Below are 17,444 nucleotides of genomic sequence, written 5' to 3' on the forward strand. Positions count from 1 at the left end.
TCCCTGAGATCTCTGTATTGAATTTGCTGCTCGTAAAAACAACTTATTAAATCAAATGTTTAGAGATGTCTGTAATCCATTTAGCAGGGATGGGGGGATGGAAGGGTGGGTGGCTCAAGGTTTCTGATGAAATAGCTTAGCTTACCTCCCCTCTGCCCCCTCTCTCTTTCTCTGTCTCTCTCTCTTTCTGTATCTCTCCCCCACACTCTTTTTACTAGCTCTGTCCTGCAGCCATTCAGTTAGATCAAATGATATCACCCCATGGTGCGTTGCCATTCAATAACAGGACAAATAGAGAGTAAGGGCTCCTACTGCGAAAGGGGTAGTTACTTTAGTCATTTTCACAGTGTGTGTCGGTGTGGATCACAAGATGAGCTGAGGTGCCCTTTTGTGCAGGCTCTGAGGATGAACACCTAGCTCACCTCACTCACACACACACACACACACACAGCCGACCGCAGAGCGGTGGTGTATGAACCCTATGCTCCGTCTCATTGTGTAGCTCATCTATCCATCTCTCCATCTCTCCATCCCTCCATCTCTCCATCCCTCCATCTCTCCATCCCTCCATCTCTCCATCCCTCCATCTCTCTAATCCCACTCATGTGTAATTAATCCGGAACAACGGGCGGCTATAAACTGGATTTATAATGGGAAGAGCTCCATTAAAACCACAACCCACGCTGTTATCCTCAATGAGCAATTCCTGTCCCCTAACCGGATCGCACCCGTATTTCATTTGCCGACTTTTTGAAAAGGGTATAGTGCCTTTTTGATTTGCTGACATGACTCTTTCTCCTACCCCCTCCCTTGCTCCCTCTGTTTCCTCTCCTCTCAGCTCCTCTCCTCTCGTCCAGTCGGTCTCGTAATGACTGTTGAGAGATAGTGATTTAGCCCCTGTGTGTCGTGTCCTGTCCTCTTCTTTGGGAGAGCTGCCATATTGTTGAGGGAGACCTTGAGGAAATGAAGGTGTTGGCTGAGAGAAAGGGCCCATTCTTGCGTCTACAGATGGATATACATTAGTCGCTTTTATGCGCCGGTCTTGGATATGACAACCACAGCATCTCTGTCAAGGACGGAGGAGTCAGAGAGTCATAAACACAGCAGTTCTGCCATGAGTAGCCTCAGACCTAAGAAAGGATAAAACGTCCATTTCATTGACACTGTAAACACATTTGGGAGCATATATTGCAGTGAGTGGATTCTTCTACTCAGCCTTAGATGTGTTCATTTTTCTCATGCGTTATGTTATGCCACTGGCCCTCTACTGTTCCCTCTCTCTCCTCCCACCCTCTGCAGCCAACAACCTGCACTGACCACTGCTGTTCCCTCTCTCTCCGCTCCACCCTCTGCAGCCAACAACCTGCACTGACCACTGCTGTTCCCTCTCTCTCCGCTCCACCCTCTGCAGCCAACAACCTGCACTGACCACTGCTGTTCCCTCTCTCTCCACTCCTCCCTCTGCAGGCGTCTGCACTCTAACAATCTGCACTGCGACTGCCACCTGTCCTGGTTGTCCGACTGGCTGCGGCAGAGGCGTGGCCTGGCCCCCTTCACCCAGTGCATGGCCCCCGCCAGCATGAGGGGCCTCAACATCCCTGATGTCCAGAAGAAAGACTTCACCTGCACAGGTATGCACTAAACTAAATCACCATGACAACACACTGTACTAAAAACAACACAAGAACTACTTATGTTATCTCCAAATGAACAGTGTCTTTTATAGCGCAAAGTCAAAAGCCAATGAATCAGTGGAATCGGTTGGTGTTCTTGTTTTAATTGACTCTAGGATGTAATTGGTAAAAGGGTTCACGGTTGGGCCTAATGAACAGCTCCCACCCCCTCCCTGCAGCCATTAATCAGCTGATGAATCTCCAGCAGGCAGCCGCAGCAGAAATACAGTCCTCCGCATTAGTGGCAGTCCTGTAATTAACCTGCAAATAAAGACAATAACAGAGCAGAGATGGAGAGAGAGAGAGGAGGGAGAGCGAGAGAAAGAGAGAGAGAGAGAGGGAGAGAGAGAGGAGAGAGGGAGGGAGAGGAAGATAGATAGAGGCAGCCCCTGTGCTTGTGATTATCTCGCTTTATTACAGCCAGGAATAAACAGCCATTTTAAAAAAATGTCATTGACTTGTATCTCCTGCCCTTTTATTTAGATTTATGTTGCTTATTCTAGAGCTTTATTAAGCTGATTCAACATGGCACACTAAGCTTTTTATTTCATTTTGTATTAAAGTGTGCATAATCTCTCTTTATTTTGCTCTCTCTCACTCTCTCTTCTCCCTCCATATCTCTCTCTCTCTCTCTCTCTCTCTCCCTCCCTGTCCCTCCCTCCCTCCCCCCTCTCTCTCTCTCTCTCTCTCTCTCCCTCTCTCCCTCTCTCTCCCCCAACCCCCTCTCTCTCTCTCTCTCTCTCGCTCTCTCAGGCCCAGCTCATGCGGAGCCTCGTACCTGTATTCCCCAGGCGTCAGTATGTCCGGCCTCCTGCACCTGCAACAACAACATCGTGGACTGTCGCCACAAGGGCCTGACGGAGATCCCAGCCAACCTGCCCGAGGGCATCGTAGAGATGTGAGTGTACTAACTTTGCTTTTTAACAATCACTTCCACTTTTACTCATGTATATCGCTCTTTGCCTCCCTTCATTGATGGAAGCCTACACTCAGAACATTGTGTAGTTAACATTGTACAAAATGTCCTGTGTGTTTATTTCTTACCTCTGCTCCAGTAATGGAACAAACTCAATTATCAACATCAGTTAACAGGCTTATTACTGCTGCTGGTACAGGTGCATGGTGGCTCTGCTCTGTACTGAGACTGACACACATTCATCCTATCCTATCCTCTGGGCTGCTGGCTGGATTGCTGGCTGACTGGCTGGATGGAGGTTGGTCCACTAAAACAGGGGTTCTCAAACTCTTTGGGGCCGGGGCACCCTTTTGTGTTAGCAAATTCATCAGGGACCCCCTCATAATCAGAACACAACTTGAGTGCGATAACAATTGCCTACCAGGAGTTTTACTATGAAGTCTGCAGTACATGGCTGGACGAACCAAGTCTCAGGCCCAGGGGAGGAACATAAAACAACCTGACTCTTGGCATCAGAGAGACATTTGCAGTTTTCAAGCTAATTTCCTGCTAATCTACACATTGTCCCATGAGGCAGAGATACAGTGGCTTGCGAAAGTATTCACCCCCTTGGCATTTTTCCTATTTTGTTGCCTTACAACCTGAAATTAAAATATATTTTGGGGGGGGGTTGTATCATTTGATTTACACAACATGCCTACCACTTTGAAGATGCAAAATATATTTTATTGTGAAACAAACAAGAATAAACTTGAGTGTGCATAACTATTCAGTGTAACTATTTTTTCTGCCCACTCTTCCGTAAAGCCCAGCTCTGTGGAGTGTACGGCTTAAAGTGGTCCTATGGACAGATACTCCAATCTCCGCTGTGGAGCTTTGCAGCTCCTTCAGGGTTATCTTTGGTCTCTTTGTTGCCTCTCTGATTAATGCCCTCCTTGCCTGTCCGTGAGTTTTGGTGGGCGGCCCTCTCTTGGCAGGTTTGTTGTGGTGCCATATTCTTTTCATTTTTTAATAATGGATTTAATGGTGCTCCGTGGGATGTTCAAAGTTTCTGAAATGTTGATCTGTACTTCTCCACAACCTTGTCCCTGACCTGTTTGGAGAGCTCCTTGGTCTTCATGGTGCCGCTTGCTTGGTGTTTCCCCTTGCGTAGTGGTGTTGCAGACTTTGGGACCTTTCAGAACAGGTGTATATATACTGAGATCATGTGACAGATCATGTGACACTTAGATTGCACACAGGTGGACTTTATTTAACTAATTATGTGACTTCTGAAGGTAATTGGTTGCACCAGATCTTATTTAGGGGCTCATAGCAAAGGGGGGTGAATACATACAGTGGGGAAAAAAAGTATTTAGTCAGCCACCAATTGTGCAAGTTCTCCCACTTAAAAAGATGAGAGAGGCCTGTAATTTTCATCATAGGTACACGTCAACTATGACAGACAAATTGAGGAAAAAAAATCCAGTAAATCACATTGTAGGATTTTTAATGAATTTATTTGCAAATTATGGTGGAAAATAAGTATTTGGTCAATAACAAAAGTTTCTCAATACTTTGTTATATACCCTTTGTTGGCAATGACACAGGTCAAACGTTTTCTGTAAGTCTTCACAAGGTTTTCACACACTGTTACTGGTATTTTGGCCCATTCCTCCATGCAGATCTCCTCTTGAGCAGTGATGTTTTGGGGCTGTCGCTGGGCAACACGGACTTTCAACTCCCTCCAAATATTTTCTATGGGGTTGAGATCTGGAGACTGGCTAGGCCACTCCAGGACCTTGAAATGCTTCTTACGAAGCCACTCCTTCGTTGCCCGGGCGGTGTGTTTGGGATCATTGTCATGCTGAAAGACCCAGCCACGTTTCATCTTCAATGCCCTTGCTGATGGAAGGAGGTTTTCACTCAAAATCTCACGATACATGGCCCCATTCATTCTTTCCTTTACACGGATCAGTCGTCCTGGTCCCTTTGCAGAAAAACAGCCCCAAAGCATGATGTTTCCACCCCCCATGCTTCACAGTAGGTATGGTGTTTTTGGATGCAACTCAGCATTCTTTGTCCTCCAAACACGACGAGTTGAGTTTTTACCAAAAAGTTCTGTTTTGGTTTCATCTGACCATATGACATTCTCCCAATCCTCTTCTGGATCATCCAAATGCACTCTAGCAAACTTCAGACGGGCCTGGACATGTACTGGCTTAAGCAGGGGGACACGTCTAGCACTGCAGGATTTGAGTCCCTGGCGGCGTAGTGTGTTACTGATGGTAGGCTTTGTTACTTTGGTCCCAGCTCTCTGCAGGTCATTCACTAGGTCCCCCCGTGTGGTTCTGGGATTTTTGCTCACGGTTCTTGTGATCATTTTGACCCCACGGGGTGAGATCTTGCGTGGAGCCCCAGATCGAGGGGAGATTATCAGTGGTCTTGTATGTCTTCCATTTCCTAATAATTGCTCCCACAGTTGATTTCTTCAAACCAAGCTGCTTACCTATTGCAGATTCAGTCTTCCCAGCCTGGTGCAGGTCTACAATTTTGTTTCTGGTGTCCTTTGACAGCTCTTTGGTCTTGGCCATATTGGAGTTTGGAATGTGACTGTTTGAGGTTGTGGACAGGTGTCTTTTATACTGATAACAAGTTCAAACAGGTGCCATTAATACAGGTAACGAGTGGAGGACAGAGGAGCCTCTTAAAGAAGAAGTTACAGGTCTGTGAGAGATGGAAATCTTGCTTGTTTGTAGGTGACCAAATACTTATTTTCCACCATAATTTGCAAATAAATTCATTAAAAATCCTACAATGTGATTTTCTGGAAAAAAATGCTCAATTTGTCTGTCATAGTTGACGTGTACCTATGATGAAAATTACAGGCCTCTCTCATCTTTTTAAGTGGGAGAACTTGCACAATTGGTGGCTGACTAAATACTTTTTTCCCCCACTGTATGCACGCACCACTTTTCCGTTATTTATCTTTTAGAATTTTTTGAAACAAGTTATTTTTTTGTGTATGTCCATTACATGAAATCCAAATAAAAATAAATTTCATTTACAGGTTGTAATGCAACAAAATAGGAAAAACAATGAATACTTTTGCAAGGCACTGTATATTTTGTTGTTGCAGCTTTATTTATTTATTTTATTTTTATTTTGCTTTAAAGCTAATATCCTGCAATTCTACACATTTTGCCACGTGGGAAGATAAAAAACGTAAGTTTAAATTAAATTACAGTGCATTTGTGTAAAACAATATATAATAAATTGGGGGGAATAGTATTGAGTTTAAAAAAATATAATTGGTGGAGTACTGTGGATACCAATATTCCTGTGAGCTTCCCAGGCCCATGTTGCCCAAGGTTAAGAACATGCATTGTAGAAGAATAACATTACATTGTATTGTATTACACACTTTTAACTTATTCCACGGATCCCTTGGCCAATAGTCGTTTAATCTGTTGTTAGTAATATTCATTAAAAAAAAAGAGATCTGGCCGCTAACCCCTGCAGTACCTCCGCGGACCCACTTTGACAACCCCTGCACTAAAGCCAACAGAGCAGCTCCACACAATTATCCCCCGAGCCAAATCAGACCTATTAGAGCAGTTAATGGATGCTGGGCCTCATCTCTAGCACAGTGGAGGCCCCTGCACTCAATCAGACACATAGGTGGACCCCTCACTTCTGGATCTGCTCTCACTCTGCCTGCCCCAGCTCAGGGCTCAGTGTCTGGAGCAGTGGGCAGCCCTGCAAGGCGGCTCAGACATTTCTCTGCACCCCATGCGGCCTGGTTAGGGGCTTTACTTACTGAGATAAAGTGCAGCTTTTATATGACCTGACCACCCTTGTTTGGGTCTGTGTGTGTGCTCGTGTGTGTTTGCGTGCGTGTGTCCACTGCGTCTTGCCATGCCACAGGCTGATTGGATTTCCGCTTTGGAGCGCGTCCATATATCCTCAGTCAGGGTATTTGATATACATATCGATTGCTCCGACTCCTGCACTAAAGGACAGGTGGGTAATTTCTCTGATATGTACCGCTTCTACACCGCTGTTGTTATGCCAATAGTGTATAACCTTTGCATAACAAATGGATACGGTAATGTAGGATACATTACTCCAGCACTTACCTTAGCCAGAAACAATATACTGCTAATGAAAGGATGTATTGTCAGGACTTTACTGGGGTCATTTCTCTGAAAATTGTTTTCACGTTCTTCTGCCAGGTTAGAATTACTGTTACACCCACCGCACAGGAACAACAGCCAAAACAACCTCCACTCAATCTGTAGTTCAGGAATCAGAGTAAATAGATCCCTCAGAGCAGAGCTCTACTATATATGTCTTTCTATAACATTTTCTTGTTCTTGTTGAAAAATAGATATACAGTGCCTTGCAAAAGTATTCATCCCCCTTGGCGTTTTTCCTATTTTGTTGCATTACAACCTGTAATTTAACAGGATTTTTATTTGGATTTCATGTAATGGACATACACAAAATTGTCCAAATTGGTGAAGTGAGATGAAAACAATAACTTGTTTAAAAAAATTCTAAAAGATAAATAACGGAAAAGTGGTGCGTGCATATGTATTCACCCCCTTTGCTATGAAGCCCCTAAATAAGATCTGGTGCAACCAATTACCTTCAGAAGTCACATAATTAGTTAAATAAAGTCCACCTGTGTGCAATCTAAGTGTCACATGATCTGTCACATGATCTCAGTATATATACACCTGTTCTGAAAGGTCCCAAAGTCTGCAACACCACTACGCAAGGGGAAACACCAAGCAAGTGGCACCATGAAGACCAAGGAGCTCTCCAAACAGGTCAGGGACAAAGTTGTGGATAAGTACAGATCAGGGTTGGGTTATAAAAAAAGATCAGAAACTTTGAACATCCCACGGAGCACCATTAAATCCATTATAAAAAATGGAAAGAATATGGCACCACAACAAACCTGCCAAGAGATGGCCACCCACCAAAACTTTCGGACCAGGCAAGGAGGGCATTAATCAGAGAGGCAACAAAGAGACCAAAGATAACCCTGAAGGAGCTGCAAAGCTCCATAGCAGTGATTGGAGTATCTGTCCATAGGACCACTTTAAGCCGTACACTCCACAGAGCTGGGCTTTACGGAAGAGTGGCCAGAAAAAAGCTATTTTTGCTTACAGAAAAAAATAAGCAAACACGTTTTGTGTTCGCCAAAAGGCATGTGGGAGACTCCCCAAACATATGGAAGAAGGTACTCTGGTCAGATGAGACTAACATTGAGCTTTTTGGCCATCAAGGAAAACGTTATGTCTGGTGCAAACCCAACACCTCTCATCACCCCGAGAACACCATCCCCACAGTGAAGCATGGTGGTGGCAGCATCATGCTGTGGGGATGTTTTTCATCAGCAGGGACTGGGAAACTGGTCAGAATTGAAGGAATGATGGATTTAAATGTCTTGGAATGGCCTAGTCAAAGCCCAGACCTCAATCCAATTGAGAATATGTGGTATGACTTAAAGATTGCTGTACACCAGTGGAACTCATCCAACTTGAAGGAGCTGGAGCAGTTTTGCCTTGAAGAATGGCAAAAATCCCAGTGGCTAGATGTGCCAAGCTTATAGAGACATATCCCAAGAGACTTGCAGCTGTAATTGCTGCAAAAGGTGGCTCTACAAAGTATTGACTTTGGGGGGGTGAATAGTTATGCACACTCAAGTTTTCTGTTTTTTTGTCTTATTTCTTGTTTGTTTCACAATAAAATATATTTTGCATCTTCAAAAATGGTAGGCATGTTGTGTAAATCAAATGACACAAACCCCCCAAAAATGTATTTCAATTCCAGGTTGTAAGGCAACAAAAAAAAAATGCCAAGAGGGGTGAATACTTTCGCAAGCCACTGTATACAATCACTCTGGGTTAGGGTTGCAAAGCTACCTGTAATTTAGCAAAGTTACCAGAATGTTCGGTAATGTTGGTAATTAACCGGTAATTTATACTTGAATAACTTGAATAATTTGTAAAAATGTATTTATATGCAGTATAGTATAATACTATATTTTAATACATTTGTACAAGTTATTCAAGTAGAAATGACCAAAGTTACCATAGCTTGCCACTATTTGTATACATTTTTTATTTCCATGTCCATGAGTTTCTAGTGGATAGACCATATGGTTCAAGAGAAAATAGCCTAAATAATGGAAAAAGCATCTAATCAACAATGGTATTATTTTCAATTAACTCTGCAACCCTTCCTACTATGGTCTTTTTTCACAATTGCCAGCAGTTTAGCCCGAAAACATTTACAACGAACACATGTTGGATATAGGGGAAAAAATTAAAGTGTGTAAAAAAATATATAAAGGATATTTCATGCTCAAACCCTCATATTAAACATCAATGACGTTCACTAAGTTGATGGTTTATATTTAGGATAATGCTTTACAGCTTTGTCATTCTATTTTGTATTTTAAAATAATCTTATTTGATTTTTTAAAATATATTTTACATGTGATAAGGCCACACAGAGGGCCAGAGATAATTACAGACGCCTCCTAATGGGTACAGACGTCAATTCAACGTCTGTTCCATGATGGTTCAACGTAATTTAATTTAAATGACATGGAAACAACGTTGATTCAAACAATGTGTGCCCAGTGGGATAATCTGAAGTGCCCAAAAAGGTCACTAGATGTCATCTGATAAAATTCTATATATTCCTTGAAAGTTACCAAATTCTGGTAGTTTACTGGTAAACGTTTCCAGTAATATACCCTCCCTTTGCAACCCTACTCTGGGAGATAGGGGTTTTGGGCATGGACACTGCTCAGTGTACTTATCCTCCTCCAGAGTCCTTTCCTCGCTAGGACCCACACACATGCACACACACACACACAAGCCTCCCGAGTGCCTTCCTCACTAGGACCCAGGCCAGCAAGACAGGATGGATGGATGGTGGTGTAGTAAGGCAGGGGGACAGAGGTTGGAATGGGACTGGGAGATGGGGTGGAGGGGGAGAGGAGCGCTTGGGTGCTGCAGTAGGTCCCATCACTCAGTGAGACAGATGACCCTGGTCAAGTAGCTCTGTGGCCCTGGATCCCTGTCTGTCCATAGTACTGAGTGGCCTTGCACTGCAACCCAGCCCCTCCCCAGAGCCACACGCACCACCACAGCAGCCCACCTCCATCCTCCATCTTCCAGACAACAGAGCCCACTGGGCCAAGAGGAGGAGGAGGAGGAGGAGGAGGAAGAGGCCATGGACATTAACACACATACACACACCACACACACATAGACACACAAACACACATACACACACACCTTCTTCCATAAAATGCATTCTGTATATGTAGCTGAGAGGCCAGGATATTTACCCCTAAAGTAACCTGCTGCTATTCTCTCTGTCTCTGCCTCTCCCCCTCCCCCCATTCAGTCGTCTCGAGCAGAACCTGATCAAGAGCATTCCTGCTGGAGCCTTCGTTCCATACAAGAAACTCAAGAGGATGTGAGTCTGTCTAACCAGGGCATTTTGGGATAACGCTCTCCACCTTCTTAATTTCAGAAACCTAACATGAAAACAGAGCGAGACATAGACACACATATATACACATAAACAGTGTCCAGCATTCTCTGCACCTTCAGCTCTAATTACACACACTGCTGTTCAATAATGCATATGGGATGGCAGTGGCAGTAAGACTGCTCTCTCTCACGCACGCACGCACACACACACACACACACACACAGGTTCCTCCTGTTGCCCTTTTTAATGTATTCTGCATGCAATTTGTTAGACATTTCTGGGACATTCGTTGTGACTGAACTGAGACCATTTCCATCACAATGTCTTTGCTCCAATCTCTGCCTTTCTTTCTCTCTCTCACCAATGTTCTTCCAGCGACCTGAGCAAGAATCATATCTCTGATATTGCCGCCGATGCCTTCACTGGCTTACGCTCCCTGACTTCACTGTAAGTGAAACCCACCTGCATCTTAATACAAACACACACACACATGCGACAACAGTGGAGAAATAATGAAAGACTTCTTCGGTCTTGCCGGCGTCCGATAATTGCAAACAAGACAATTAGAGTCCGGTGGCGGGAGGCACGGCGCTTCTCCATGACAGCTGACTCTAAAATGGCAGGACAGCCAGGTGGAGCAGGGGAAAGCAAATTAGGGCTGAGCATCTAACACAGCACAACACAGCGGCTTGGCATCTGCGGCGGCGGGGACACAGCGGACACTTCCATTTAAATCACTGTGTCGATGTGACAGAGACACCAGCCGACGGCAGACACACGGGCCCATGCATATTAATCCAGCCAATCAGCAGACACGACAGGGAATTCATCTTCCTCTGTCTGTGTTTGCATCCCAAATGGCACCCTATTCCCTACATAGTGCCCTACGGGCACTGGTCAATAGTAGTGCACTATATAGGGAATAGGGTGCCATTTGGGACACAGCCTCTTTGTCTGGAGGCCCGGCCTGATGCCAATAACAGCACCAGGCTGAAAGAGACTGAAGATTCATTTGCTCGGGGTTTCATTAAGTATTATGTGCAAAGTGTACATGTCATGTACTGTCAGGCTGGGAATGGGAATAAAGGGGGAAACTTGATAGTACACATGTATTATACAAACACACACACAGTAAGTAAAGCTACACTGAACAAAGATATAAACGCAACATGCAACAATTTCAGAGTTTACTTCATATAAGAGTTATAGTTCATATAAGGAAATCAGTCAGTTGAAATCAATTCATTTGTCCATAATCTATGGATTTCACATGACTGGGAATACAGATGTACATCTGTTGTCACAGATACTTTTTAAAAAAGGTAGGGGCGTGGATTAGAAAACCAGTCAGTATCTGTTGTGACCACCATTTGCCTCATGCAGCGCGACACATCTCCTTTGCATAGAGATCAGGCTGTTGATTGTGGCCTGTGGAATATTGTCCCACTCCTCTTCAATGGCTGTGCTAAATTGCTGGATATTGGCGGGAACTGGAACACACTGTTGTACACATTGATCCAGAGCATCCCAAACATGCTCAATGGGTGACATGTCTGGTGAGTATGCAGGCGATGGAAGAACTGGGACATTAGCAGCATCCAGGAATTGTGTACAGATTGTGAAGAAATTATTTGGTTGTGCAAACCCACAGTTTATCAGCCGTCCGGGTGGCTGGTCTCAGACGATCCCGCAGGTTAAGAAGCCAGATGTGGGGGTCCTGGTCTGCAGTTGTGGGTCGGTTGGACGTACTGCCAAATTCTCTAAAACGACATTGGAGGCGGCTTATGGTAGAGAAATGAACATTAAATTATCTGGCAACAGCTCTGGTGAACATTCCAGCAGTCAGCATGCCAATTGCACGCTCCCTCAAAACTTGAGACATCTGTGGCATTGCGTGTGACAAAACTGCACATTTTAGAGTGGCCTTTTATTGTCCCAAGCACAAGGTGCACCTGTGTGATGATCATGCTGTTGAATCAGCTCCTTGATATGCCACACCTGTCAGGTGGATGGATTATCTTGGCAATGGAGAAATGCTCACTAACAGGGATGTAAACAAATTTGTGCACAAAATTTGAGAGAAATAATATGTTTGTGCATATGGAAAATTTCTGTGATCTTTTATTTCAGCTCATGAAACATGTGACCAACACTTTACAAGTTGCGTTTATATTTTTGTTCAGTATAAATGTATGTGTCTCTACAGGGTCCTGTACGGGAACAAGATAGCTGAGATTCCTAAGGGACTGTTTGATGGGCTTGTCTCTCTTCAGCTACTGTAAGTACATGTGTACTATACTATACTATACTGTACTGTACTGTACTGAAGCTCTATGAACTGGTTGTAATGACCACAACTCTGTGTTTGTGTGACTTATTTTCCACCCAGTCGGTTTGTTGGGTTTGTTATATTTAAAGTTTATGTTTCCTCAAAGCCTTTTTTGCATAGCCTTTGCATGTATGTGCATGTTTTTTTATTCAGCATGCCTTCCCAGTGTGTGTGTGTGTGTGTGTGTGTGTGTGTCTGTGTTGCATAAACTAGTTCACTCTGGCCGAGGGTTATGATACCGATCACAGTAGAAGAGCAATAGTTAATGTTCTGCATTTCCCCTCATAAAACCAAGTCAAGCACAAGGAAGCCGAGAGTGTTCGAAACCCTTTTAGAGTCTGAAACGGACCATTTGGGTCGGAGAGGGAGCGCCTCACGCAACATCATTAGCATTTAAATTGGACCTGATTACAAAGCAGATCTCTCACACCTAGTTATATTGATGTAGACATGGAAACATAGCTCAAACATAATGACTGTGTTTAATGGTCTAATTTAAGGAAATCTGCTGCTCTTTAATGCTGCTGACTGTTGGTGCTTGTTGAAACACACACACACACACACACACACACACACACACACACAGACAGACACACACTGTAATGATTTAGAAGATGGAGGGGGATTGAATTATGGAGAAATGCAGGATGTTTGGGGTCTCTCCTCTCTCTTACTGGTATATCAGCGAATCAAAGCTTCTCCAGTATATCAGAGCCCCCCCACCCCCCACCCCACACACACACACACACACACACTGTAATGATTTAGCAGTACAGCACACTGGCTGGTATGGCTCAGCGATTCACCCTGTCTGTCTTGTCATCGACGCTAATGATTTAAATTACCTACTACGTTTAAGCCATTACAATAAGGCCCTGGATTGGATAGGCCTGTTCTTTAACAAGTTAGTTTGAATTTTGAATAAAAACACTCTGATGCCAATTCCGAAAATCCATGGAAAATCTGAATTGTTTTTCTTTCATTCTTTCATCGCTGTTTTTTTCCAGTTGGGTTTCAAATCCCTCCCAAATGTAATTAGTTCTTCCTGTGAGCAGCAGCCTAACGATGCGTGTGTTTGCTCTGCGACAAACCCTCATTAGAATGCCTCTCAATAATTTAACTAACGTTGCTCAACATTAGTCAACTGTCAGGTAGGCTGAGAGGGAGAAAAAATGGAGAAAGAGAGAGAGAGATATATAGAGAGACGGAGGGAGCGAGAGAGAGAGGAATGGAGGGGGAGAGAGGGGGAGAGATGTGCAGAGGTTACCAGGCGAGCTAGTTATGGTAGAAATGCCACAGTAGATCTGACACAACCAAGGCTGCCACCTAACAACTTGGCTACATTAGCTAATGGACAGAATGGAGGGAAGGATAGCGTCATAGCTCTGCACATAGAAATAGAAATACTAGAACGCACATTCAAGTAAATGTAATTCTAATTCTATGGCTATGTCCAACCCTGCACCAGACTTCCTGGTCTCCGTATGGTCTCTCTACCAGGCTACTATCTGCTCTAAAGTAAGAGTCACTGCTTCTTTCTTTTGCTCTGACGGTTAAAGTAAAAAAAAAAAAAAAAAAAGGTGGTTATGGCTTTAGGCATGATGACCAGAGAGAATGTGTCTTTGACAATGTATCTGTGTGCTAGGGAAAGGGATTTGTTGTGGTTCCTGAGATAATGTGGTTCTGACCAGAGAGGAGTGAGCAGCACACTTCTGTCAAAGATCAGTGCTAAATGGCACCATATTCCCTATATAGTGCACTACTTTTGACCAGAGCCCTATGGGCCCTGGTCAAAGGTAGTGCATAGGGTGTCATTTGGGACACGGCCTCAGTCTGACCTCTGAGACACATGCTACCCAAGCCTTAACAATCCACTGCCTTGATCACCTATGACAGGTGTAACATTAGGTCCTAACACCCCATGTGGATCTGTGACCTGTTTCGCATTTGTCCCAAATGCCCCCCTATTAAGTGCACTATAAAGGGAATTGGGTGCCATTTGGGACGCATTCATCTTCAGTCTGTATGAGCCTGCCTCGTGTCTTCGCTCCAGTAGATTTTTAAAAATGTTGTTGTTATGTTTGTCTCGTTCCTTCAGGCTACTGAACGCTAACAAGATCAACTGTCTGAGAGTGAACACCTTCCAGGACCTGCAGAGCCTCAACCTTCTGTCTCTGTATGACAACAAGCTGCAGACCATCAGCAAGGGCCTGTTCGCCCCGCTCCGCTCCATCAAGACCCTGTGAGTAGCCACAGACACACACACCCCACTCTATCAGGACATCAACACTGACAGGATTCAACCCAACGCAGATTAACGACCTGCACGCAGCCATAGATGTTGAATTCAAGCCTTAGCATGCTAGTCTGCACACACACACATGGTTTCTTTTCAGCTTACACTACCGTTCAAAAGTTTGGGGTCACTTAGAAATGTCCTTGTTTTCAAAAGAAAAGCAATTTATTTGTCCATTAAAATAACATCAAATTGATCAGAAACACAGTGTAGACATTGTTAATGTTGTAAATGGCTATTGTAGCTGGAAACGGCTGATTTTTTATGGAATATCTACATAGGCGGACAGAGGCCCATTATCAGCAACCATCAGTCCTGTGTTCCAATGGCACGTTGTGTTTGCTAATCCAAGTTTATCATTTTAAAAGGCTAATTGATCATTAGAAAAACCTTTTGCAATCATGTTAGCGCAGCTGAAAACTGTTGTGCTGATTAAAGAAGCAATAAAACTGGCCTTCTTGAGACTAGTTGAGTATCTGGAGCATCAGCAATTGTGGGTTCGATTACAGAATCAAAATGGCCAGAAACTAATAACTTTCTTCTGAAACTCGTCAGTCTATTCTTGTTCTGAGAAATGAAGGCTATTCCATGCGAGAAATTGCCAAGAAACTGAAGATCTCGTACAACGCTGTGTACTACTCCCTCCACAGAACAGCGCAAACTGGCTCTAACCAGAATAGAAAAAGGAGTGGGAGGCCCCGGTGCACAACTGAGCAAGAGGACAAATACATTAGAGTGTTTAGTTTGAGAAACAGACACCTCACAGGTCCTCAACTGGCAGCTTCATTCAATAGTACCCGCAAAACACCAGTCTCAACGTCAACAGTGAAGAGGCGACTCCGGGATGCTGACCTAGGCAGAGTTGCAAAGAAAAAGCCATATCTCAGACTGGCCAATAAAAATAAAAAATTAAGATGGGCAAAAGAACACAGACACTGGACAGAGGGAGATTGGAAAAAAAGTGTTATGGACAGACAAATCGAAGTTTGAGGTGTTCGGATCACAAAGAAGAACATTTGTGAAACGCAGACCAAATGAAAAGATACTGGAGGAGTGCTTGATGCCATCTGTCAAGCATGGTGGAGGCAATGTGATGGTCTGGGGGTGCTTTGGTGGTGGTAAAGTGGGAGATTTGTACAGGGTAAAAGGGATCTTGAAGAAGGAAGGCTATCACTCCATTTTGCAACGCCATGCCATACCCTGTGGATGGCGCTTAATTGGAGCCAATTTCCTCCTACAACAGGACAATGACCCAAAGCACAGCTCCAAACTATGCAATAACTATTTAGGGAAGAAGCAGTCAGCTGGTATTCTGTCTATAATGGAGTGGCCAGCACAGTAACCGGATCTCAACCCTATTGAGCTGTTGTGGGAGCAGCTTGAACGTATGGTACGTAAGAAGTGCCCATCAAGCCAATCCAACTTGTGGGAGGTGCTTCAGGTAGCATGGGGTGAAATCTCGTCAGATTATCTCAACAAATTGACAACTAGAATGCCAAAGGTCTGCAAGGCTGTAATTGCTGCAAATGGAGGGTTCTTTGATGAAAGCAAAGTTTGAAGGACACAATTATTATTTCTAGTAAGCATCATTATTTCTAACCTTGTCAGTGACTACATTTCCTATTCAAACTCATTTCATGTATGTTTTCATGGAAAACAAGGAAATTTCTAAGTGACCCCAAACTTTTGAACGGTAGTGTATATGTAAGCAGAGGACTTAGAAGAGAAAACCAATATATACGACGTTGGAAAATAGCAGAGAGATGTGGTCCTCTGTAGCTCAGCTGGTAGAGCACGGCGCTTGTAACGCCAAGGTAGTGGGTTCGATCCCCGGGACCACCCATACACAAAAAATGTATGCACGCATGACTGTAAATCGCTTTGGATAAAAGCGTCTGCTAAAAGGCATTATAATTTTTATAATATCTATTTTTGAAGTTTTTTTGCTATTTTGAAATTTTTTCCCTTTTATCTGACAATAATTTGAGGCTGCTGGAAGCCACAGAGTATGTCATGTTACTTATCTAGAGTATATTACTTTGTTGTGTTAGCGCGTAGCACATATTCTTGTCATGCATAAAATGACACGTGTAAATATTTGTCATCCATATAAAGACATTATCTCATGTATATAAAGGAGTCATTCATTATATGTTATGATGGTATGGTAATACTGTATGTGATATATTTCTCACAAACTTGTGTGAGCCATTTAAATCTTCCCACTCTGTCTCTCATTCTCACTCTTTCTCTCTTTCCCTCCCACCCTCCATATTTATCTTGCTCTCTCTCCGTCTCTCTTTCTCTCTTACGCCCTCGCGCAATCTCTATCTTTTACTCCCTCCCTCCCTCCCTCCCTCCCTCCCTCCCTCCATCCCGCCATCTCTCTCTCTGATAATCTCTCCACCAGCCACCTGGCTCAGAACCCTTTCATGTGTGACTGCCATCTGAAGTGGCTGGCTGACTATCTGTTTGACAACCCCATTGAGACCAGTGGAGCCCGCTGTAGCCACCCCCGCCGCCTGGCCAACAAACGCATCAGCCAGGTCAAGGGCAAGAAGTTCCGCTGCACAGGTAGGCACAGGCACACATACATACACACACACACATACACACACATACATACATACACACACAAACAAACACCAACATTACCATTCCTTGCGAGGACAGTGCATATCCATAAACTCAATTAACAGAGCAACCAGCAACCTTTTACTCCTCCGC

The 17,444-nt window shown here is 43.9% G+C and overlaps 1 protein-coding gene across 4 annotated transcripts in view; it reads left to right on the forward strand.

Annotated features, from left to right (window-relative positions):
- Positions 1-17,444, forward strand: part of LOC121545412 (slit homolog 3 protein) — a 194,543-nt gene that overhangs the window by 133,263 nt on the left and 43,836 nt on the right. For all 4 annotated transcript variants that reach the window (XM_045208274.1, XM_045208277.1, XM_045208280.1 and 1 more), the window contains 7 exons: positions 1,468-1,631; positions 2,427-2,571; positions 10,003-10,074; positions 10,468-10,539; positions 12,299-12,370; positions 14,520-14,663; positions 17,128-17,291. In XM_045208274.1, coding sequence (XP_045064209.1) covers positions 1,468-1,631; positions 2,427-2,571; positions 10,003-10,074; positions 10,468-10,539; positions 12,299-12,370; positions 14,520-14,663; positions 17,128-17,291 — 833 coding nt within the window. The remainder of the gene's footprint in view (positions 1-1,467; positions 1,632-2,426; positions 2,572-10,002; positions 10,075-10,467; positions 10,540-12,298; positions 12,371-14,519; positions 14,664-17,127; positions 17,292-17,444) is intronic.

Source organism: Coregonus clupeaformis, chromosome 3 (genome assembly GCF_020615455.1).
Source record: "Coregonus clupeaformis isolate EN_2021a chromosome 3, ASM2061545v1, whole genome shotgun sequence".
In the NCBI taxonomy this organism is placed as follows: domain Eukaryota; kingdom Metazoa; phylum Chordata; class Actinopteri; order Salmoniformes; family Salmonidae; genus Coregonus; species Coregonus clupeaformis.